Raw genomic sequence first — 26,586 nt, forward strand, 5'->3', positions numbered from 1 at the left:
GGTTTGAGCTGACCACCGCCTACCTCACTCCCGCACTCCCCACTTGCTGCATGGAAGCCCCCCATACCGTCAGCCCTACCTATACAATCATTTAAGTATAACATGTATATTTTCCTTTTAATTTCTCCCTCCCCAACCCCCGCAACTGTTACTACTGTGAAGGACATGAGCAATGCCAAGTACATTGCTAGTTCACTGATAAAAGCCCTGTCCTTGAAAATCTGAAATGTTCATATGCTCTGGCTGTGGGACTAGGGGAAAACACCCAAGTGGCGGTTGTAGAGAGGCTGACAGTATTTTCCTAATATCTTTTTCTCATTTCCCCTCCCTGAGAGTCTTCCCAGTCTGGGAAAACGCAGGTGGTAAGCAGTACGTATATGGGGGTAGATTAGGATTTTGGAGTGTGCCATAGCTGCTGCTTGAGTTTGCGGTTGTGCCTCAGAGGCTGTGCAGGTGCAGGCTTAGTTTGTGGCTTGACTTTGCAATTCAGGCTGTACCTTGAAAGAGTTTATCAGTTGTTGGAGGAATTAGCAGGGGACATCTGGGGGCAAGCTAGATAGTAATCCCCTTTACATTCTTGTTAAACTCTCCTGACTCCCAGGCATGTTACACTGAGGTGGATGACTTCTGACTTGGAGAGGATGAGCCTTATTCATAAAAGGAAAAGGCAGATTAGAGAGATACTCGGCAGTTATTCACCAGGAAGATCCCCCTGTAGAAGTAATGAAGGCAAGGAAGGGAGGGTTGAACTAAGCTGGAAACAATAACTGCAGTGATTCCCCATAACGTCCAAATCGAAAGTGAGCAATTTCTTAATTTAGTTCCTACTTTATCTCACCTGCAGACATGCTGAATGTTCAGAGAAAAAGAGAGTAGGTTCTGCACTGATTGAAGCCTCAATGACTCCTAGGTGTTTTTTTCATTTGTTTGTTTGGTTTTTTTGTGGAAGCCTGTAATATGTCAGTTGGAGTTGTACAGCTATGCTACCCCTAAGGTAAATGTCTTTTCTTGTACAAATGCCATTACTGGGCATATACAACTCTGAAGAAAGCTGTAGTCTTCATACCTTTATATGTATGGAATGTCCATGTCTACTCCATGTAAACTGAGAATACAGACTCAATTCTTTTCCCTGCAATGATTGTCTTGAATTGTTGAATTTAGCATAACTTTAATTTGAAGCCATCCCATCAGGGAAAAGGATGGTAATGCTACAGTAGTAAGAATGTCTACAAATTTATCCTAATTGCAAAATCAAATGTGAAAAGTATATGGTAATTCATAAGCTGTTATAAATTACAAACTAATGTTAATAAACATAGTGTGGCAAGGTCAGTTCCACCCTTCGTCCCAGATCTTGCAGATTCCTGTTTGGTTCACAGTCCTTCTAATAATATGGGTCCTGCAGCATTGGCCCTGCTTACCCTTATCAGGGTTTGGACTTTTGTTGTTTGCTGAGAAGGACATTGGGATAGGTGCCCCCAGGTCTGCCTGGGCTGGGCAAACAGTCCTCCCCAGCCACCAGCTGACCTCTCAGACTACTTGAGGGAGAAGGGAACCAATACTCTTTGTGGGAACCCCTCACCTTCCCTGCTGTCACTGGCAACCCTGGCTTTTCCCCTTATCAGCTTTATGACTCTCTTCTTACTTGTTACAATCCTCCTTACCTCCTCTACCACTCTCCACACCTTCCCCCCAGCAAGGAAGGCTTTTCAAAAGGCCCCATGGCAGCCTGATGCGAGATCGGTGGGCCCTAACTGATTCATAGCAGCCCTATTTCTGGGGCTCCCACGGGTCAGCAGCTTCTTGTTGCCCTAGAGTAAGCCTCTCCTAATTAGCCAGGCTATTTCTGTTTTTTAGAGCTGCCTCTCCCCTCTTCTAATAGTGCCCTTCTATCTTGACCCTGTCTCAGAAGGTAAAGCTGTTTATAATAATAAATGTTATAAACAAGCGTAAGAAAACCAGAAAGAGAGACTAATTTAGTTCAAAGAACATAAAAGAGCCACAGATAAGATTCAAGAACTTTTGAAATCATGTTTGGTAAAAATCCTGGAGGCCATTTAAGGGTCCAGGGGAAATAAATTTAAAATCTGTCAGGGCAGTGCTTGGTCCTGCTGTGAGTGCAGAGGACTAGACTCAATGACTTCCCAAGGATCTTTCTAGTTCTATGAGATATGTACGTATTATTTTGTTTTATTTAAACAGTTTCTATTATTTCTGCCCGTACACCTAGTGAAGGCCTGCCTGGGAGGCCCAGCATAAAAATGGGACAGGGCTGTGGCTCAAAAGGTTTTCTCTGTGGCGCATGGGTGTGAATCCCCAGAGACCCTGGGTGGCCCTTGAGTCCTTCAGATTGTGTAAGCAGGAATCTGTGTCAGCAACAGAGAGGCCTGCCGGAAAAGGGCAGCTCCTGCATGTCATGGTGGATCTCCGGAGAGATGCCAGACATTTGCAGCCATGCAGTGCAGAGCATGACAATGAACAATGACATGGCTATGGTACAGGCTGCTGAGTCTAAAGAGCCAGGGGCTGCTTGCAAGGCTGTTCTCAAAACCACCTTTGCCCTCCTCTGGCCACACACTGAACTCTTATTAGGAATCAGCTGAGAGCATCTCCAAGAACATAGGCTACATCTACACTACAAAATAAATTTGAATTTATTAAAATCAATTTTATTATGCTGTTTTTTCTAAATTCAATTTTGAATATCCTCACTTTACACAGGCTCCTAACAAATTCGACACATTGCCTCCACACTGAAATCACCAAGCATCAACTGCTGCAGCAGTGCATTGTGGGACCTATCCCACAGTTCCCTCAGCCCTTCACTTTGAGCCAGGAGCAGCAGCATTGTCAATTTCCCTGGTCCAGCAGCTTGGAAGACCCAGGAGCCTGACAGCGCAGCAGCCCTGATCAATTTCCCGACTCCTGCTAGTACAGTAAACCCTCCATTTACTGGAGTAATAGGGCTGTCCATTCTTCCCCACAGTCCCTTAAATGTGAGGGTTTACTCCCCCTCCCCACAGGCTCATTTGTTGCTCTCGGCTCCACTAATTCTTTCCTGCAATTTTCTCTCTTGGCTTTCCATTGACCCCACAAATCAACTAATCTGGATCCAGCCAAGTGTGCCCAGTCTCCAGAAAACAAACCCAATCAGATCACATCCCTGCCTGAAATATAAACCAGCATCCAAGTAACAGGTGTCACGGTTGATTGGCCAGCCAGACCATCCATTTGTGGTTGACCAATCACACAATGTTCCAAAGACATGAGCAAATCTTGTATTTTCCCCACCTTTTCTAGCCTATATTTCCTCCACCATGTGTGTGTCTGTTAGGAATAAGTAAATGCTCTTTACACAGCAGGATTGAAAGTAAAATTAATCTTTGTTTTCATCAAAGGTTGTTCTGAAGACCAAACACAGTAATATTTTGAGGAGCAGAACATGAAATAGGCAGAGGTGTTTGCTGAGCAAGAGAGATACATAGAAAAAGTAGAGGGTAGGTGCCCTCCGTGGATGGCTGGATCATTAAAAGCTGACTGGCTACCTGGTCCAGCTGTCATTTTGGTTGGAAAGGTGGTCCAAGTAAATGAAAAATGGGGATCAGTGTGGGATGAAGGAGAGAGGCAGGTCCAGGCCACAGACCAGAAAAAGCTAACTCATATTTATCAAAACAGGTGCAGCCATAGAGCACCTAGAACAGAAGTTGGCAGAGCAATAAGATATAGTAATAAATTATATAGACAGATACTTACATGTCAAGGAGGATTTAACTTCAGAACTTGGGGCTGTGTTTCTGGATGGAAACAGGGCCTGTTTCCTACATGTTCACCCTCACGGTTCTCAATGAGAGAGATCCTGGTTTTCTGTGAACAGCTTTTTACTGCTCTCCTCATATTCCCCCTCCACTAACCCTAGCTGCTGTCCTCAGAAGTTGGGAAGAGGGGCACAAAGTCCACAAAGTCCTTGGGTTCAACAGTGGGTTCAACAGTCTGCCCAACTCCTCAAGAATTAGATAGATTTCATTTCCATGCCTGGAAATAGAGATTTCCTGACTCCATGGCTTTAATGCCTCTCCTGAGTTGTTTGTGCTTTGTCAGACACTGGTTGGCATCCCAGTTGTCACCCCTCAGGCATACCTGACTAGCAATATCTGCAAACACATCTTTATAGCAGTGCTGGTCCAAGGGCTTGCTGCAACTGCACTCATGCTTGTTCCCAGATGGCAATGACACCTAGGGTTTCAGCATGGCTCCAAGTCGCTGCTCAAGGCATGTTGTAAAGGCTTCTGGAGTAATATTGCTGTAACGACAATATATTGGAATCCAGGCTCAAGTGTGCTAATTCTGGCAGCATGCCAGTTTTTAAATGCGGGCAGGGACATCCATATGAACTCAACCCCAGAGCAACAGAGGGCAGACAAATGAACAGCCATGTCAGTAACAGACACCCACAAAGCAGTGTGGCATAGCAGATGGAGGACAAAGTAGCGCAGAGCAGCATTGTGTGCACATGAACGAAGTAACTCCAGTCACACTGAACTTAGTACACTTTGAAAGAGGACTACAGAGTTTGCAATAAATGCAGAGACTTAGTGCATTCTAAGGCAATGATGGGCAACACAGGCTAGCGAGTAGGCAGCATGAGTAGCTCTCTGTCTCAGTGGGCTGCAAAACTGTCATAACCAGAGGTTCTGTGGCACCTTATAGACTAACAGAAACGTTTTGAGCATGAGCTTCCGTGAGCACAGATCCAGACTAACACGGCTACCCCTCCAATACTTGTCATAACCAAGGTAGTCTCCTGGGGCAGGGTAGTTTTGCTAACCATGCTTCTGTACCCAGAATTCGGGGGGGTGTGCTTGGAAGCAGAGAGTGCACAGCTCCCACAGTCAATGGGTGCACAATCAGCCCACACTTCACTTCACTTGCCCTTGCTTTACACGTATGTCACTTCAGTAATACTAGTAGGAAAAAAGCCATGCAGGTGAAAACCAGCAGAACCTAGCAACCCAGTATGTGGGCAAGGGTAAACCAAAGGTCTCATGGGGCACACATAGAACCCCAATGGACTGCAGGTTGCCCACTACTGCTCTAAGGAACTGCATCATGTGAACACAAGGTCTCTCAACCTGGTTTAACTCAGATTAGTGCAAAGTAAAGCCCCCATACAGACAATGCCTGAAGAGAGATTCTGTTAGATGCTTAAAAGGAAAACGTATTTTTCTGTTCAGTAAAAAAGATGAGATTTCATTATGCGAGGCTACAGGAAACACTATGAGAATAAAATGTTCTCAGTGTAACACACCTTCTGTGAAAACACTACATAATTTTTAAAAGTCTGCTTCTAACTTTTTTCCCCACGTGTGCACATTTAAATCAAGTTCACTGGTGTGCTATCTTCAATCAAGATAAAATACAATATCCCAGTCATATTCCTATTTTGATCAATTTCATTTAATCTCTATTTCGCTTTTGCCTTTTCAACTCCACAACAAGAATTCTATTGGACTACTTCCTTTCCAGCAATGGGGTAATAACAAAGAACAAAATGGGCTGGACACACAGAATCTGAAGCATCACTGCTATAAGACACTGGAGACATGTCATGGATGTGATCATGAAAGGGTGCCCTTTCATAGTATGTAGACAGTGATGGAATGTATGCAAGCTAACACTTATTTCAGTCAAGAGCCTCACAGTGCATAGTATAGTGGGGTGGGGGGTGAATGGGATGGGAGGGTAAGAGAGAGAAGCAGTTTGGACGAAGATAGAGGGAAGAAAGCTAGGCACACAGGCTATGTCTACAAGACCAAAGAAATAGACTGCTGTCCTGTGCCTTTTGATTTGGGCTTCTCGAATTCAGGCTGTAGGGGTGTTTCACAGCTGTGCACACATCTGGACTTGGACTGGAACCCAGACTACAGAACCCTGTGGAGTACCCAGAATTCTACCCAGCCATGAAACAGCTTTGCAGAAGGAGTTTCATGAGCCCTAGCTGACTTGTACCAGCCAGCCGTGGGTTTTTCTTTGCTACGTTAACATCCCACCAGATGCCCAGTGAACACTGAGTATATTGTAGAACCAAGGGTGGGGGCAGAGACCACCTAAAAAGGAAAAGTGAGGTGATTTCTTCATATTTATTGAGTAAATACATAACATCGTTATCTCATGTTCATTTTTATTTTATTTCACAGATTTCAAAAATACCCATCACCACAGTATTTTAACGAGGATGAAGAAATTTGAATTCTGTTTATTTTTTAGCTTTTAGGTCTGTACACGTAAAGACTGTAGTATGTCCATTTATGCTGTAATACTATTAGTTATGTACCTGCTTTAAGCAGAAATCAGTGATTAGGAAATTATTCTTCTCTCCTACCAACATTAATATATAGTGAGCTTACTATTCCTTTAGCAAAAAATTGATTTGTTGGAATATAAATTTAATTTCCTCTCTTAGCCATCTGATTAATTTCTTACTGGAAAGAAGAACAAAACAGGTATTTTATAAAATGTTTACCCAAAGTTTATTTGTTTCATTTCTGTTTAGAATGCAACAGGGAAACTTACACTTAAGGATCTAAAAAGGCATAAGAAGGAATTGTTCATGCTGTGTAGTAACCAGTGGCAGATTAGCTGCTGGGCCAATGGGGCCTATGGCCAGGGGCCCTAGAAAAAGGAGGTCCCTCAGTACACCTATGCACTATCCCTGGCACTCCTGCCAAGAAGTGCAGTCAGAGACTGGGGGTCTTGCCCTGCTACGCCCACCCCAACCCAAGAAGTGGGCAGAGCAGGAAGAGCCCCAGTGCCCTCACCCCATTTCTGTAGTAGGAATACCAGGAGGGGAATCCAGGCAGAAGGGGTGGGGAGGAGCCTCCATGTGCGCTGGCCCAGGGCCCCACAAACCCCTACTCAGTTTCTGGCAGTAACTGTAGTTTTTTTCAAGAGGTAGCTTTCCACAGGAGTTCTACTTCAGATACATATGCACTTCTTGGGCCCTGTGATTAGAGATTTTCAGCTAGCAAAATCTGTTCAGTTTGTACATGTGCCCTATGCCTCCTCCTTGTGGCTGTGTGGGGGTTTGCAGGCAAACCACCCTCAGTTCCTTCTCTATATACTCATCTTCTAGGTCAGGGATTCCCAACTATGGGTTGGGACTCAAACATGGGTCACCTTTAGATTTGTTAAGGGTGGCCAGCTGCTCAGAGGTGTATGTGATCTTAAAGAAGGCATCTGCAGCCCCTTAACACTGCCACATCCAGCAGCTCTCTCTATCAATAGAGAAGCAATTAGGCACGACGAAGACCTTTGATATTTGTAGCCATCCCAGGCAAGCCACTTCATAGACTCTGGCAGTAAGTAATTTTTGCCAATGCATCTTCCCCCCTCTTTTGCCCCCTTCTGTTCTACGTAGCTGATTTGTCAGTTTTCATTTTTTGTTTGTATCTCCCCCCTGCCTGAGTGTGACTCAGCCAGTCCCTCCACTCTGAGTGTGACCAGCCTGAATGTGACCGCCCTAGACCCCAAGCGTGACCCTCCCAGCCCCGCAACCCAAGCGACTCCCCAGCTTTGAATGACCCCCACCCACCAGTGTCTCCCTCAACCACTGAATGTGACTCCCCGCAGCCCGACTGTGACTCCCCAGCCCTTGAGTGTGACCCCCAGCTCCTGAGTGGGACTCCCCCAGCCCTTGAATGACTCCACTCAGCCTGAGTGTGACCCTCCAGCTTCAAGTATGACCCATCCAGCCCGACTGACTCCCCGCAACCTGAGTGTGACTCTCCCAGTCCCCCAACCTGAGAGTGACTCCCTCAGACTCCCAACCCGAGTGTGACCCCCCTCAAATCCTCCAGCCTGTGTGTGACCCTTCCAGCCCCCGCAGCGTGAGTATGACTCTCCCAAGCTCTCAGTGTGACTCCCCAGCTCCAGAGTGTGACTCCTCCCAGCCCTTGCTTATGACTTCCCCAGCCCAAGTGTGACTCCCTCAGCCCCTGGGTGTGGTCACCTGGCCCTTCCAGCCTCTGAGTGTGGGGTTTAAGCTCGGGGAGTGACAGGGAACCATCTGGGGCTGAGGGTCTTTCCCCCACCAAAACTCAGATCACAGAACATAGAATCATAGAACACTAGGACTGGAAGGGACCTCAAGAGACCATCGAGTCCAGTCCCCTACCCCAGTGGCAGGACCAAGTACTGTCTAAGCCACCCCGATAGACATCTATCTAACCTGTTCTTAAATATCTCCAGTGATGGAGATTCCACAACCTCCCTTGGCAATTTATTCCACTGTTTGACCACCCTGACAGTTACAAACTTTTTCCTAATGTCCAACCTAAACCTCCCTTGCTGCAGTTTAAGTCCATTGCCTCTTGTTCTATCCTCAGAGGCCAAGAAGAACAAGTTTTCTCCCTCCTCCGTATGACACCCTTTTAGATACCTGAAAACTGCTATCATATCTCCCCTCAATCTTCTTTTTTCCAAACTAAACAAGCCCAGTTCTTTCAGCCTTTCTTCATAGGTCATATTCTCTAGACCTTTAATCATTGTTGTCGCTCTTTTCTGGACCCTCTCTAATTTCTCCACGTCGTTCTTGAACTGCGGTGCCCAGAACTGGGCACAATACTCCAGCTGAGGCCTAACCAGCACAGAGTAGAGCAGAAGAATGACTTCTCGTGTCTTGTTCAAAACACACTTGTTAATGCATTCCAGAATCATGTTTGCTTTTTTTGCAACAGCATCACACTGTGACTCATACTTAGCTTGTGGTCCACTAAAACCCCTAGATCCCTTTCTGCTGTAGTCATTCCTAGACAGTCTCTCCCCATTCTGTATGTATGGAGAGATCAACTATAATAATAAAATAATAATTAACTATAATAAAAATGGTGTTATTTTATTATTTGTGTATTTTCCCTTTTGCTATGAAATAACTACTATAAATATATAAACATGAGGGGGCACAACTTTATATTTTTGCCTCAGGTGCAGAATTAGCTAGTTAGGGCACTGCTCCCCCTCCTGGCTTTTGAATTGCCTTGGGTCACCAAGTCTTCCTGAATTGTCAAAATGGGTCCCCCTCTGGAAAAAGTTGGGAACCGCCATCCTAGGTAATAACTGAAGCAGAGGAGGAGGAGGAGGGAGGGTGGGAGTATAAGGACACACATCTGAAAGAACTACAGGTCCAGCAGAAGGAAAGTAACAGCTCCTTAATTATAGTGTTCCCTATTGCTGTTCTGCTTCAGGTGACTTCTGAGGAATATTGCTGGACAGAGAAAGGAGTGTTGGAACAGGGTGAAGAACTGAAGATAGTACTGCAGAGCCAAGTGATACATTAGTCATATTGGCATGGACCATGGTCCATCTGAGCACTCTACGTGCCTCAGATATTGGGACAGTCTTCAAAAATGCAGTATATACTGCCGCAGTCTGACTAAGTATGCTCTGACCTGCAGCAGGATTAAGCACCTGCAGACTCTTAAAATGTAGAGGATACGATATTCTTTACAAAAGTTTGAGCAGAAACAGGACCTCCTCCCTTCAGATTTATCTGCAAAGGATATGAAGAGTGTAGGCGATCTTGTAGACTTACTAGTCCTATCCAGGAAGGCTGGATGTTGCTTATTAATATAGCATTCGGGCAAGAGAGAGAGTTCAAAACCTGCTAAATCAAGCATACTTTGCCAGGAGAAGGCAAGTCTCCTGGAAAAAACGGAGTTAATCACAGGGTAGAAAAACAGTCCCCTGACACAAAATTAACTAATCAGACTAAACACCACACAAACTATACTGTAAGCTAACACTGTCGAAAAAAGGCTGAGTATGCGCCAGACAGACATGCTAGTATTCCATCTTGGGGCAAGGCAGTAGAGAAGGAAGTACTGGCAATTTGCAGGAGTGCCACTATACAGCCTTTATGTCGGCCATACAGGAGGCACAGGGCACGTGAATGGGCCAAACAGACACTGGTAGCTAGAAATCATATTCATTCTTCAGACTTTGATTACATTGACTTTCAGTAAATTAAATCTCTTATCCAGGGCCTCAGAGGCACATATGGACCTCAAGTGGAGCATCCATATGGACACTAGTTGAAGAAGACAAGACTTTTCAAAAAGTGCAATAGTTTTTACCAGTTACACTCAGAATTAAAAATTTCTTTGTTTCATTAACTTTAGTACATTGTTCGCTACCAAGAAATCACTCATAAGAAACAGGAGTCAGAAAAGGGGGTATGGTTTGTCTGTTTTACTTATTTAACTTTGTGGATACTGGATGGGGCTGTGATTGGGAACAGAAAATTAAACTAACAACAGAAAACGTCACACTAACAGATGAAAAACTTCCTCTCCCTTTCAGCTCTTATAAAACGTATCTTAATGGATATTTTATTTCTTATTTTACCTAAAATAAAATAAACCAAGGTTGCTTATTATTTTTTTCCAGAAACTTGCCTTATACTGCTATTTTATTCATTTTCAAACATGAAGTATTTATGATCAATTCTAATTTGCACACATTCTCATTTTATGAATACAGCAATTTTACTTTTACAGAGCCAAATATAACATGGTCTATCTTATTATGTGAAGTAACATTTAATAGCCTTTAGCGGCAACTTGTGACTGTTACAAAATGTGCTCAAGATGAGTCATCTTCATTCACATATGCTACAGTGGAAAGAATTCATGAATGGAGATCTGCTGTAATTCACTTCTACAAAGAGAACCCATTCATGCATTTTAAACCCAGTTTTATGAATCACTCTGATGTAGCTGATAATTCCACTGCAGAATAAGAACATTTTGGTTTAAGGAAGGTTTCACAAAAGCCCATAAACACCATTACTATCAAAAATGCGTGTATAGATTTATAAGAACTCTCCCCTTTTAAAAACATACATTTCAGTATACCAAACTAAGATAGAAGTCCTCATCCTAATTAGGAAACAAATAAAGTTCTCTCTGGAAAAGAGATGTTCAGGATATGGTATTGTTAGTTTATTGCCACTAGCTTGCTGTTTTAAACTGAGCTCAGCTGGGGTCAGTGGTGAGCAGAGATCATGACTATCTGAAGATTGGTATCCAAATTGAGGAAATTTTTATAAATGTATAGAGAGGTGATCACTAAAGTATCTACAGTGCTCATTTTAAGATGTGTTCTTAAATAAAACTGTCTACACAGGTTACATTTAAGAACCTGTAGAAATGTTAGCAGTCATGTTATTGTTTAGAAATAAAATGATGAATATAAAAAAAAACCTAGAGAAAATCCAACATAAATATATTTTATGTTGCCCTGAAGCTCATCAGTACTCTGATGGATCGTCAAAGGGATTGAATTGTCAAGATAGGCCCTTTCACTTAACAGTGTTCTGCTGCCACCCCTGCAGAATTCAAACCCAGTTTACGATTACAAAGACCTTTCATCTAATCTTAACTGCATGAAAAAGGCATTAACTGAAATAACTTTTTACCTAATATAGTTCTGGATCATCCATGGCTTTCCAGACCACAAGCCTAAATTACATTTAGAAACAGCCTGGAAGTCAGTACGAACACTTGAGTACAAACATACCTGCAATATCTCACCCCTCACAAACAGTGGGCAGCAAATTTTTCATCAGCTACTGCTTCAGAAAAAATTCAAGGACATTCCTAAAAACATCTGTCCCAACACACCCTTTCCTCTGGAAGGTATTAACTCCGATTTATTTTCCAATTTAATTTAGAGAGTTTTAAAATGTTTTTACCCTAATCGAGTACAGTACCCTGAGTAATGAAAGCAGTCACTTGAAATAAAAACAGCAGAGGTTTATGAAGTGATTCATCTCGTAAGTTGCCATGGTCTTTAAGATACAACACAAAAATGCAACATTACAATTACTACATACACAAACTTATGGTGACTTCACCAGATTGTACAGATGCTATTCTTCAAGTTGTACCTTGAAGTCCAGAGTCTGGCCTCTCTGGAATATCAAAGGCATTAAAAAAAAAATCAATACATGGTGACTTCCTACATCCCCCATGCAATACTACAGTAACTCAGAGCAGGAGGGTAAGCTCAGCTCCTCCAAAAACTAAAAGAAAAAAAATGAGGGCTCATTATTGCAGTCTAAGATTGTACCGCAGTCTAAGATGCATAGACGTATCACCCTTGGAGTGGCTAGCACATTCTGGTTTAAGGTAAATAGACTTGTGACGTTCCTTCTGATCCAGCAAATGCATGTGAATTTTTGCCCAAGAGAGGGCCTCCAGCCTTGCTGAACAACTGGAAGGACTTTGACTTGCCAGGGCCCCACAGCACTGATAAGCAGCTATGTTTAATATGCATGTGGATCTGTTCAGTGATTTCTTGTACTTTTTTCTGTATTCTTTGTCCTTAAATAGATGTATTCTTCTTAAGAAGGCAGCCTGGCCATTGTAAAGGCCATATAAACAGTTCTTGGAGAGAAAATGAAGAGCATGAGCTGCACCCTCAGAAACTGCGAAGTAACTACTACACTGCCACATTTCAAATAAACCTCACAAAACCTCCAGTTATAAAGTTGACTGATTTATGGGCCAAGAAGGGGAAAAGAATACACTGTAACAAACAATTTTTTGAAAAGTTCACATGCTGTTTTGGGTCATGTTAGAATCTTCAATATAAATTCCACTGTAAAACTATTCTGCAAAACCACAGAATCTAATAATGAAGAGGAAAATTGTTTTCAATGGCTGTTAATTTACTTGCTTTGAAATTTTTCAACACTCCTGATAGCTAAGGTACAATTTCCTCCAGCCAAAAGATAGAGACAGAACAACTACATTTTTGACAGAACCATCCTCTTCCTATATGAGAGATTTGTGAGCCCACATAACTCACTTGAAACTTTAAAAGCCATACTAGCAAAACATAAATCTAGGAGTAATTACAATAAAATTTCATAGTGTCTTCATTAGCATTTCGCTCAGTATTTAAACAGGCATCAAATACGAGATATACAATGGCCCATACACACATGATCACACAGAGATAAGCATTTGTCACTTCCTGTTTGAAAGGAACCAAGACACATCACCTCCTGTTTAGCTGGCTTAAGAACATAATTTTCAGAATACACTCACAACTTTTTAAATATTATCCATAAATACATTTCACAACTACAATGCCCAGAGGGCTACTTGGTAGAGATATCACACGCCACCTGTTACTGAATGACTGTACATCTATCCAACCCAATGGACTCTATGCATCCCTTGTGAAGAGATTGCCAGGTCACAACTTCTCCCTGTACTGAAAACTCTCCATGCATGGTGGAGCTGAGCTCCTGACTTCTGGCCAGACTTTTGGTCTGACATGTATTTGAGAATTAAATAATGGCATCCTCCCTGAACAGGGAGAATCACATTTCCGCCTCTCTGTTTTGAGCACTGAGACCATTTCTTTTTAGGCTTGTCATAGTAAGGCAGGTATATTTTATAGGGGGAGCCCTAATCCCCCCAGTTTCTTCTTTTAATATTGACTACATATGCCTTTGGATTGTTATTGTCCAACTTAGGCTGAACTGCAGATGGGAGCAATAGGTGGCTGCAGGTTCACAGCTGCAATTGTTCCTGTGCTGGAGGGATGGTTACGATTAATCTTGTTCTGGAGGGACTGGAGATTCCAAAGGACAAAGCTCTCTCAAGGGAGGTTCTCCCAATGGGCTTGCACCTTAGAAGATATATCATACTTATTGTGCTTTGTCTTCTCCCCATGGTATATTGTTCTACAACATTATCTCTAGTGGTCACTAAACAAAGGAAAATTCTGACAATGTACACTGCCCGCATTGCTGAGAATGCTAGAGTGACCTGACAAACAAACATGCAGCTGCCAGAACAGTGGTGTGTGGTGAACTTCCTGGTGGTGCTTTACTGTCAGGAAGGGAAAAGAGCCGGAGAAGCACAGGTAGCTTTTTGTTTCTACCCTGGTCTGAACAGGACAGGTCTCACTTGGATGTGGCATGGATGGAAGTATGCCTACATCTGCATGCCATGTTGTGAGTGCTGCACAATTTGGCTGGAGCAGGTTTGATCTGGGCTGCGTGCCACAGGGGTCTGTTAATGGAAAAGAAAAAAAATTCTTGGAGCGAATCCTTACTGATGATTGAGGAAGTCTGGGGATAGTAATCCTTACATCTTCCCCATAATACTTCCTTTCCTCAGAATTTGCTCTTCCTCTGTTTAACTTAAAAGGAATTGTCACATATGGTTGTGAGAATCTGGAAGTATGGACACTTCCCAACCGTGGTGTTCTTTGAGGATTCAATTGTGCTATTCAGTTATTCTGTACTCCAGCAAACGGACATCTTACTGAATATGGAGCAGACACCCCAGAGCCTACTCTATTCTCTTCCTTTCTTGTCACTTCTCTCAGTTAGCATGGGTACCCTTACCTGTTGGAGAAAGAAACCTACAAATTCCCCACGCAAAAGTAAGATTGTCTTTAGAAGATTTAGTTGTTCTGTATTCATCTGTTGGTTGGGAAGACCTGGACCCAAAACATGAGGAATCACAAAACATTAAAAAAAATCTGTTAAGTAATTTAGTTTAATTCCACGATAACACAAACTTGTTCCAGTAGGAATATTTACTATAAATATGTCATGTGAAGGTGTTTTTACCACTTTCCTCAGGAAATCATTCCATAGGCTCATAGATAACACTGTCAAAGTTTTCCCCACAACAATGAAAATTTCCTCCCATTACTTTTATAGTAGCTATTTTATTACTCCAAATCTCTCCTAATTATATTACCATTTATTATGACAAGTACCTTCTCCCTTCTTTGTGTAGAATATTTGTAGACTTATGCAAAATGAATACAAATAATAAAGAAAAGCATTTAAATTTAATTAAAAAAAATAAAAACAAATATTTGCTTTCAGAAGGATGTATGTCTTATGACCCCCCATAACACACACTGATTATATAAAAAGAACTGGAATAAAAGGGATATGGAAAGGATGTCATGCCTGATGTATGCAATCAGAAGCTGGCAAATATATTTCAAGCACTGGTGAGCTACAGTGGAACCTATATAAGAAGGATGGGCTTCACTTTAAACAAAATGGAATCAAATTCTGGCACGTAAAATTAGAAAGGTATTAGAAGAGTTTGTAAACTAAGGGCTGGGGGAATCCAAACAGGTACAAGAAGCACACAGTTCAGAGAGAGACACACATATCCCTTAGGGGAGGCTCTATTAAAGAGGATACTCTATATTCTATGAAGGGGAAAGGACAGAGATTGATAAAGTAGATGTTGGAGGGGAAGAGAAAACAGCCAAATGAAAGAGAGTCCCATTCGATTATACTACACAAAGGCAGACAGCGAGATATTGATGCATTCTGTAAGTGTTTGTATACAAATACTAGAAGTCTAAATACTAAGATGGGTGGACTTGCCTGCCCGGTATTAAATGAAAATATTAATATAATAGGCATCACGGAAACTTGGCACAACAAGGATAATCAATAAGACATGGTATTAATAGGGTATAAAATATATAGGAATGACAGAAATTCACACTCAGGAATTGCACTATTATATATGTATATATAAAGTACTGTATAACCAAATATAGTAAAAAATCTTAAATGAATCGCTATATCATTGAATGTTTGTGGACAGAAACCCCAAGCTTGAACAATAACAGTATAGCATTAGGAGTATAAGTAGGGATGTATAATCCAATTTAATTGGCTAACCAGTTAAAGAGTAGGTTAACCTACCATTTAACCATAGTAATAGAGAGGTAGCCATGTTAGTCTGTACACCAACAAAACAAAGCAACAGAAATGTAGCTTTAAAGACGAACAAAATGATTTATCTGGTGATAAGTTTTTGTGAGACAGACCCACTTTTTCAGATCAATTTCATTTTCAATACAGACTGACATATAGAAGTAGTACAGAAAACCAAAAAGAAAAAAATTGCAGTAAACACTGACAAATCAAATATGATATAAGGAAGGGGGTGAGAGGTGGGGGCTGCTAATTGTCCTGTCTGAGATAATTATGAGCATCAAAGGAAAGGAAGCAGTCCTTGTAATGCATGAGGTAGCTGATGTCTCTGTTCATACCATGTGTTAATGTGTTGAATTTGAATATATACTCTAACTCAGAAATCTCACGTTCTAATCTGTTGTTAAATTCTCTATGTTGCAGGACACAAATTCTCAGGTCTTCAACAGAATGGCCCACTCCACTGAAGTGTTCACTGACACGCTTGTGTACTGAGTTTCTTTGATGTCTGCTCTGTGTCCATTTATTCTTTTAGTCAAAGGTTTTGCCCAGTCTGTCCAAGGTACATAATGTCACATAATAGCATATATAATGTTGCTGGAATTGCATGAGAATGTGCCTTTGATTTTGTAACTAACATGGTTAGGTCCAGTGATGGTATCCCCAGAATATATATGTGGACAAAGTTGGCAGTGGGGTTTGTTGCAAGGAAAAGTTCCAGGATTCTAATTACTATTTAGTAGCCTCTGATTGCCTAGCCACAGATTAGCAGTTAAAGATCACTGCTCAAATCTCTTCTCAACTGCAGGAGGGGCATTTGAATACCCTAACCACTGGGACAAAAGTTCTGAAATCGGTCCTTCCCCATGGTATTTTGTGTGAATTCACCTGTGCAACCTAAACTGGTAGGCCTCTTCAGAGGCTGTCTACTGGTTGAGAACCTGCACACGCTCTGGCCTGGCCTACACTAGGAAATTAAGTAGGCATACCTGCATTGATCAGATGCATGAAAAGTCCATACCCTTGAGCAACACAGTTAGATTGACCTACCACACTCCAACGTGAGAGACAACATGAGAGACTGCAATAAGTAAATGGCAGAATTCTTCCATTGACCCAACTACCACATCTCAGGGAGATGGAGTGCCTACATTGATAGGAGACCCATCCCCTTCAGTGTAGGGAGTATCTTCACTGAAGTGCTGCAGCAGTGCTGCCATAGCACTTTAAGTGAAGACAAGCCCTTACACAACTGAATGCATATCTTCTCCAATTGTGAATTACTCTGTGGGGGTAGGCAGGAGATAGGCACCTGGATGCCTAAGGGAGGCAACAGTGTGCACGCTCAGAAGCAGAAACGTAGGAGCCTAAGAAACCTTCATTGCAAAAACACAGGTACCTACAAGGCTTAGTGGGAGTTTTGAGCCTCACAGTGCTCATTAAACTGAGACTTGGGGATCTAAATCCTTTTGTTTGTCCAGGATAAGTTTCTACCATGATAGCACTCTCTACATGCAGGGAGTAATTAAGTGCCTCTTAGATTCATGTCCTGTTAGTCCCAACTTTTTAAGAAGTACAGTACTATACCACATGTGCATCAGTGAGTACAAGGCAATTAGGAGCACACAGGCTAGTCTAATATCAGAAACGCTGCTGCTCTCACATCTGGGTGCCAATACATTCATGGACTGCTGTGATAATCAAAGCCTCCTGGTCCTGATGCTATTATAGTGGGTACCCTTAAATAGTCTCCACAAATGGAATGAACTTTTTTTAAAAAAGTTAATTGCTACATTTTCTTCTCTACCTTAAGTATCCTTAGGATTTATTTTATGGTTACTTTCAAATGAATGCCAAATAAATAGTGTCCAGAGTCAGCACGCAACTTGAAGAATCTGAATTAAAGCTTTACATTCTAAATTGAGATATGCATGTAATAAATAAGCAAAAACACAATTGTTGCTATGACACTTCTTCATTTGTACCACAGACTTTACAATAATCTCCTTTGCAGAATTAAATTTCATGATACATGTGAAAATGCACTGATGATTACAGTGATGGTACTGAGAAAGAAAACATCTATACATAGTATTAGCTGGAAGTTTCTAGAAAACTAGTTTTAAATAATACCCTTTTCAACCCTTTTACTCCATCTTCAAACACCACACATTTACAAGGTGTAAGAATTTCTTGCAATACCATTGGTTTGTAAAGAAATAAAATGAGAATATCAAGGAAATATATTATTAACTTTACCTGTAATACACTGCAACTGTCCATCTTCTCTTCTTATTGTAAAAGTCTCCCCTGGATTAACTTGCACCAGAATAACCTTAAAAATAAAAGGGTGTTTCAAACTGTTACATAGGAATGTGTCAGCCAACTGGCCATCATTCCTTCATTTAATGTCTACATTCCTTTCCACAGCAGGCTGTTTGCTATCTTCTTCCCAGACAGAAATGAATTAAATTAACATAAAGGTATACACATGATTTAAATAGAGATCTTTATTGTAAAACAACGTTTTGAAAGTTCAAAGATTAAACTAACCTCATTGAGGCAGTAACTTTACATAATTTACTTTCTGGATTGCTGGTGAAATTTAAAGAGGTACTTCATGTTACATTAATCCATCTACAAATATAACCTAGTAACTTGAACATTAATCAAAACATTATAGATATCTTCATAAAGAAGGCTTATAATACCTACTATTTGAATATTAATTATAACTGCTTGGCAAACAACTCTCAGCATGAGGGAAATACTGTGCAATTTCCTTCCCTTCACAGTGCAAGTATGTTTGTACTTTCACTAATAGATAAAAGATCACACAAATAATGACAGACAAAGAGCACCAGATGTGCAAACACTGTATGTATATTTTTAATCATGAAAACCATCCTAATGTTGCAGAAACAAACTGCTTTTCTACCAACTGAACATTACTCGATAACGGAAATAAACAGAGGAAGACTGATCTGTACCAAAAGCAGAAATCTGCAACCTCTTTAGCCTTTTGTGTTTTAATTATTAGTTTGCCTTCCTGTGTGGGAAGGGGTTTTATAATTACTAAAAGAACCTAATTAAAAATAAAAACAAACAAAAAAGAGCAAAGTGAGTATACTGCACAGTTCCTTATTTGGAGAGAATCTTTGTCTTCTTCAGTCAAGTTTGGACATTTAGGTCCGTCCAACCGTGGCACTTGTCCTTCATCTCATTTCAACTACAATGCAATATAGCTTTATGCATATAATCAGCCAGTGCCCTGGACATTAAATTTTGCTTCCTGCAATTAAAAACACAAACCCAATTTATTTTCCTTAACATGCTAATTTTCAAGTGTTTCCCTGCCTGCCTGTTGATTCACTTTAGGAATAACAGACCAAAATTTCCTGTTTTGCTGGAGGACCAGAAACTGGAGAAAGAACTTTCTCAGCCTTCCAATGAATAGGGAATGCAAATGATACTTTCACAAGGATCTTAACTCTCAACAGTTTGCTAGGCACTTAAAAGAAGAGATGTTTAAAAACAAAAGAAAATTCCTTCCCTGCATAATTGCTAAAGGCTCACATTATTGGTACTCGTAATTCTGTCTGTTCTCAAGCAGTACAGAATATTACAAATAAAATAAATATAACAAGTAAGAAAAAAAGTCTTAAAAACATTTAATAATCCTCCTCTCCTAAAAACTCCAAAAGAAAAAAAACACCATTCTGGCCACCTTTTTAACCACCACACTGAGAAGAAAGAGGGTAAAACAGAAACAAAAGTATTTCCATTCGCCTCTTTTGCTGAATAGCTTTACAAATTAAACAAACAAATAAGAACCTAAAAAGCGACAGTTTTTATCCAGATTTAATAGTGACTAGATATTCACCACTCGCAGTCAGGTCACTTATTTCAGTGCCTAAATACTGATTTGGCCTAACTTTAAGCATCTTTTGTTTTGTTTAGTTTTTAAATGCCAGTTTATATTTTTACACACCGTACAACTCTTCATTTGTTACTGGTGTTATGCGCCTTTGAAAATGCTCAGACTACTGGCACAATATGCCTTCATATTTGTTTCATTTAAATAGGGAATGTGTAGGGAAACTAAATGTATGAAGTTATATATAAAAATATACAAATTAAAGCAGTACACTGTATTCTAGAACTTCTTTTCATGAATTTTTCTGACATATTTCATATTTGAAATGAGGGCCAAATCCAGCTCTCATTTAAGCTCATGGAATTATTCCAAATTTATGTCTGATCAACAGAACAGAATATGGCTTGGAGTGTACAGGTCAGGCATGTAAATGCCACTTCTGTAGAACGCCTTGTGTACGTTGCCACACTTGTAAGGAAAAAAGCGACAAGTGGAAGGAAATCCACTAAAGGCCTTATGATGATCTACAATCAATGACATACACAATCAGGGTAATTATTTACGCTTTCTACTAAGTTTTTACATTGTTTTTTTAGATTTTAAAAATTTTAATTTCAGAGTTAACTGTCTGGATATTTGTTTATAAAGCATTTTAATACAATGGCTTATTTTATTGCACTCTAGTGACATCTTAGCCTCTGTACTGCCTTCTCACCCATCTTAACTCTTCAAGATACTCTGACACTATTTTTCCTTTTTTTTTTTTTTTTTTTTTGTAGAGGCTGTTTACTCTCAACTTTCGTGATACTACATTTGCCTCATTCTCCAATCCCCTCCTAACCCTGTGACCACTCTTTCAATGGCCGCTTTTCTGTCTCACTCTTCCCCGTACAGGGATCACTCAACAACTATGTTCTTGGGATGCTTTTTTACTTCTACACTTTATCATTAATATCATACCTGCTCTCTTGGATTTAACTACACATACACATATTACGTTAAAAAGCTCAAAAAATAATCACCAAACCACAACCTATACTAAAAGCTCTCCCTCAGAGGACAGTTCAATGGTACCAGACTCCATGGCTCCCTCACCAGGGCCAGTCAACAGTGTTAGGCTGGCAGGCATTGAGCCCAAGTGGCCATGCACGAGTGTCACTCTACTGTTTCCTTTTGATCAGTGAGCTTCAGAGTGGGAGAGTGTACCCTGTCCATCCTGCATTGTTCCTTCTGTGGCACCAGTGAATGGGATCAGTACCAGGTGCCCCATGAGCAGAACTCTGGTGGCATCAGAAGTCCTGGGATGCAGATATGGAGTCCCTGTTTGGTGCAGGAGAGCCTAGGTGGTGACACTTGTTCCTCAAAGAAACTGGTGTGCTTCTTACACGTGCATAGGTGCTCTGTGTAGAGTTGGTATGACTTAGCTCTGAGGCTGCATCTACACTGTATCTTCCTTTTGGAAGGGGTATGCAAATACAGAGGATCAAAAATGCAAATGAAGCACTTATATGAATAGGAAAACAGGAAGCCCTGTTTTCGAATGAGCAAACTGGGAAGAAGGGTGCCTTTGAAAATGGGGCTTCCTTTCAAAAGAATCCTGTGTACATGGCTATTTTCCATTTAGAAAGCAGCACTTTCAACGGGGCGAATGGATGCCACTATGCAAATAGGGAGCTGAATATTTGTAACAGTGCTTCATTAGCATTTTCAATCCGCTGCATTTACATACCCTGTCCTAAAGGGAGGGGGAGTGTTGATGCCGCCTGAGAGAGGGCGGAGACTCCTCCATCAAAAGAAACTTAAATATCTGATCCTTTTCTTTCCAGGTCTGGGGAGTCTGAAATTTTTACAAATCTTGCAGCAGACACGCATATGGGATTCACACTGTTTATACCTAACAGATTAAGGCATGTCCTGATGCCATGGAAGAACCCCATTAAGCAGGGTCCTACTTTGTTACTGCTAATTAGACTGTAACAACTAACTGCTAACAATTTAACTATTTACTGAAGAAAAAGACAAGAGTTCACTGGGGAGAATACTTGCAAAGCAAGGATTAGCAGTTCGAGAGATCATCGCAGGAGGAAAGAAGGAAATGAGGCAGCAGTGGGACAGCAAGTGCCTATATTCAGCACCATGAGGGCGTGAATCCAGGCAGCAGAAGAGCACACCCAACAGATGCCACTGAGGGAAAAAACCTAGCAGCAACAGCGAAAGTGAAACATACATAGCTATGTGGGAACTGGCATGAGCAAGCACTCAAAGAAGAATCACTGTTCAGACTCATGCAAGCTGTTAAAGCCCAAGGACCACATTCATATCTAAGCTTTTCTCTTCCTCTCCAACTGCTCCCCAGAAAGATCTGCAAAGTTTTCAACTATTTAATTTATTCCATGAGGTAAGTATCATCCCCATTTTGCATACAAGGAAATTAAGGCAGTATTAGTACTCAAAAAAACCACCATACACACAGGAAGCCAATAGGAGAGTTTAGAATAGAAACTCAGGTCTCCTGACTCAGTGTTTCTCAACACCAGAAGTACATGTACCCTTGCAGGTACACCGAGATCTTCCAGGGGGAACATCAGCTCATCTAGATATTTGCCTAATTTTAAAACAGGCTACATTAAAAAAAAAACAAAAAAAAAAACTAGTGAAGTCAGTACAATCCAAAAGTTCATTCAGTGACTTCTTTCTACTGCTTCATATGCCTTATACTGAAATGTAAGCACAATATTTCTCTTCCAACGCGTTTATTTGGTGGTAAGAAGGTAGAAAGTCAGCAGGTTTCAGTAGCAGTTTTCTATATTTCTGCACGTTTTTGTAAGTAAGTAGTTTTTAAGCGAGATGTAACTTGGTGCTATGCAAAACACATCTGACTCCTGAAAAGGGTACAGTAAGCTGGAAAGACTGAATGGCACTTGTTTCAAGACCTCAGATTACCTTAGGGCCACATTTCTCAACCACTGGTACGCATATCCTTCAGGGCATGAGAGAGAAGTGTGGGGTATATATCTTTTTTAAAAAGAGCTACTTCATAAAACAACAGGTTGAGGTACATTGTCCTGACTAGTCTTGCATCTAAACTTCAAGCATCCCGTTCTACCTTGCCTGATGCTCTGTAGGTCAGTTCTATGCTCCAGCAGGGGTTGGATAGTTTTGATGACACACACTGAAACCTGAAGTGAAAAAAGAGTTTTAAACTAACAGCGAGTGGAATGACGTATTGAAGTTAAACACTGGGTTTAATTCAAGATAAAGCAGTCTTTCATACCTACAAAATGCATTTATCGAATTTACTAGTCTAATTTTTTTGCCATTGACAACATTCACCACAATACTGTCACAAATAAATTAATAATTTGGATATACATGTATATTCCTGGTTGGATTCTCTGAGACCCTCTTAATAGCTTCTGCATCAGGGTCATGCAGAATATGCTGGGCTGTGGAAGCTCAGCCAGTTCTCTACTTGCCCTGCCCCTGCTCAGCACACACAAAAGCTGACTGAAGGGCATTGTGAATGCTGGGAGCTGGGGGGAAAAGGAGAGAGGAAGAGGCTTCTCACACTACTCTTGTCCAAGGCAAAATCTTGCAGCTCCCATTGGCCAATCTACAGCCAATAGGAGCTGCCTGTTACTAGGACTGGTAGCATGTGAAGTACCATCCCAGGTTTTCAGTGTCCATTTCAGAGCAGCACAGCAGCTGCGATCCCTGCGGCTGCTCTGAGTACATACAGGGGCAGAGAAGGCAGGGATCCTGGCTAAGGAACCTGCTGGGCCACTGGCCAGGAGCCAGACAGGTGCCTCTCAACCACAGCCTAGCTCTGGCACCCCAGCTCCCCCCTCCCCGCAACCCTTTGCATCCCATCCGGTATCCCTAACTTATGTAACCCAAACCCTCTGCATTCCTGTTCCTGAACACATAACCTTTCCCAGATGCTGAACTCTCTCCTGAGCCTCTTCTCCAGGCCACAATCCTTCTCCAGACCTTCCATCCCAATCCCCTATCACAACCCAAAACCCCACACCCCCACCTGCATGCCTGTCCCAGGTTACAACGCCCCCCTAGACCCTCCACCTCAATACCCTATCCCAGGTCACAACCCAAACCCCAGCACCACTTCCTGCACCTCTGCCTCAGGTCACAATCCACTTCCAGACCCTGCACCCCACCCTATACCTCTCCTCCTGCTGCTCCCATACCCTTTTCTGGACCCTCCAGCTACATCCCCTGCCCCATAACACAACCACCTCCTTCACCCAAATTCCCTCCTAGATCCTACATCCAAATTCCTTACTTCAAGCTCCCTTCAACACCCAACTTCCATCTCTGAGACCACATACGTTCTGCATTAATATGGAAGAATGCAACCCTTCAACACTTACCAAATTCTTAGAATCCCGCCCATCAAAAGTTATTGAGTATCCCTGTTCTATATTGGGGTTCTATGAACAGGAGTTCTCTGCTCTAGCTGATATTAAGCAGTGTCCCAACACTATTTCATATATAATGCACACATTTTTAAAAATATAAATTCAAGTATTCAAATTCTTCATCACCATTTGCAACAGTAAATTATAGAACAATTCTGTTTGTGTAAATTCATGGTTTAGTTGGGTCTTGTGTGTCAGACCTTTGATCACAGGTTGAAGCGCAATGCAGCAAGTATGTCTCTAGTGTGTTAATATGCCTCCGCTATAATTTTGAAGCCAAAATCTTGGCAAACTACTTATCTAGTAATTTGATAACATGCAATCTTAGCTGACTATGCTCTTAAGTCAGAAGTCTTTCACAACCTCTCACCTTTGTCGTCCCTTCCTAAGGCTGCCTCTACACTGCAAATTAAGGTGTATTGCAGCATGCGTAGGCATAAATGCCCAAGCTTTAATCAAGTTTGGATAACAAAAACAGTGAAGATGTGTAAAAGCCATGCCACGGCAGGTGTGTGTGCTCACCATGTGCACCAGTACTGGAAGTATTTCCTTTAGCAGTACCCATAGGAGAGGGCATCTAGCAACCCCTAGAGGGGCACCTCCAAGGTGCAGTATAAAGGGTCACTGCACACTTCCCCATCTGGGTTCGTCTTGCCAGAAAGTCACACAGTTGGGATGGACATCATATCTCAAAGAGCACCAGTTATAGAGCAGGCAACTTTTTTTCTTTTTCAAACAATTGTTCCTGTGCATCCACAGTAGTTGACTCTCAAGCATTATCCTCCCGGAAGTGCATAAGAGTTCAGGAACAAGCAGGTTGTAGCACAGCTCTGCCAAACCCAGTGTTATCCTTAACCTGGGTAATGACGATGAAGTGTGTCATGACTGTGCACACTGACGATCAAGTAGCTACCTGACAAATGTCCTGGAGAGGGACGTGCACAGAGAAAGCTGCTGAAAAGGCCTACCTCCTGGTCAAATGGGCTCTTATAATAGGTGGCAGGGAGACCCCCACCACGTCATAGCAGGTGCTGATGCACATGGTTATCCAGTTTGAAATTCCCTGGGTGGACACAGGTTGGCTCCTCATCCACACCACTGCAGAAACAAACAGTAATGTAGATCTCTGGAATGGCTTAGTCCGGTCTAGGTAAAAGACCAGGGACTGCCTCACCTCCACTGTGTGAAGGCATCTTTCCTCACTTGATGTGTAGGCTTGAGATAGAGGACAAGTAAGATGATGTCCTGGCTCATGTAAAATGTGGACATCAGCAAGGGGTGAAAGGCTAGCTGTGGCCAGAGCTCGACTTTGGCCCTACAGAAGACAGTATATGCAGGTTCAGAGGTCAGGGCATGAAGTGCTGTGGGCCTGTCTGGCTGATGTAATAGCCATGAAGAAGGCCACTTTCCAGGACAAGTGGGATCAGGAGCATGTGGCCAGAAGCTCGAAGTGAGGTCCCATGAGCTGGGCAAGGAAGTTCAAGTCCCACTGGCGACCTTGGGGCCTGACCTGAAGAAAAAGCCGATGCAGGCCTCTGAGAAATCTGCCCATCATGTCATGGGAGAAGACTGTGTGACCTTGGACCAGTGGATGAAAAGTGGAAATGGCTGCCAGGTGCAGCGTGAACGGGAAATGTGCTGGACCACAGGTGACTGGTGCCTGCAAGGGGAAAGGATGCAGAGATGGCCACCCAGAGCAGCAGGGAGGGGGCATGAAGCAGTACCCCATTTATCAATCAAAATTTTGGCAAGGGCACAGAGGGGGAAGAGCACCTCCTGGGTGCTACCATGAGTTGCCTATGAGCTAAACCCTGGGTCGTGAGGTGGACACTTCAGGATCGACAATCAGAGCATTTGATGGGGAGATGATGATATTGGCTTCCTAACATAAAAACCCTGGCCATTTTTTCCATATACGCCTGATCAGTTGAAGTTTTCCTGCTCTCTGGGAAGGTCTGGCAGATACCCTCTGAACAGGTGTTTCTTATGGTTCAGCCACAAAGCATTAATTCTGTGAGGTGGAGGGAAACAAGGCTGGGATGCAGGTGGTGATCAGGGGTCCAGACTATCCAGCAGTGGCCACAGGAGGAGCACTGCTAGGCTTAACAGGGTGCCAAACCAATGTTGCCAGGGCCACACAGGATTAATCATAATGACTTGAGCCTTGCCCCTCTTGATCTTTTGCAGGATCTTGCTGATGAATGGGATCGGGGGAATGCATACAGCCCCTAAGTCCACAACCAGAGGAAGGGGCCTAATAGGGAAACTGCCTCCAGGCCCCATCTGTAGTTGAACTGAGGTCATCAGCAGTTCCCCCTGGTTGCAACAACTCCACTGTGGAAGTGCCCCATTTCTGGAAGATCATGTGAGTCACCCCTGCATGCAGCATCTACTCATAATGAGCACAGAAGTCTCAACTCAAGCAATGCGTGAGAGAATTCTGGGCACTTGGGAGCTGACAGGCTTCTAGACTGAGGTCCTGCAGGAATTCCACAGCTCCA

At 42.2% G+C, this 26,586-nt stretch overlaps 1 protein-coding gene across 3 annotated transcripts in view; it reads right to left on the reverse strand.

Annotated features, from left to right (window-relative positions):
• FNDC3A (fibronectin type III domain containing 3A) overlaps nt 1–26,586 on the reverse strand; it is a 224,663-nt gene that overhangs the window by 129,165 nt on the left and 68,912 nt on the right. For all 3 annotated transcript variants that reach the window (XM_074987823.1, XM_074987830.1, XM_074987839.1), the window contains exon 4: nt 18,032–18,107. In XM_074987823.1, the coding sequence (XP_074843924.1) occupies nt 18,032–18,107 (76 nt within the window). The remainder of the gene's footprint in view (nt 1–18,031; nt 18,108–26,586) is intronic.

The sequence above is a fragment of the Carettochelys insculpta genome, chromosome 1, assembly GCF_033958435.1.
Source record: "Carettochelys insculpta isolate YL-2023 chromosome 1, ASM3395843v1, whole genome shotgun sequence".
Classification (NCBI taxonomy): Eukaryota; Metazoa; Chordata; order Testudines; family Carettochelyidae; genus Carettochelys; species Carettochelys insculpta.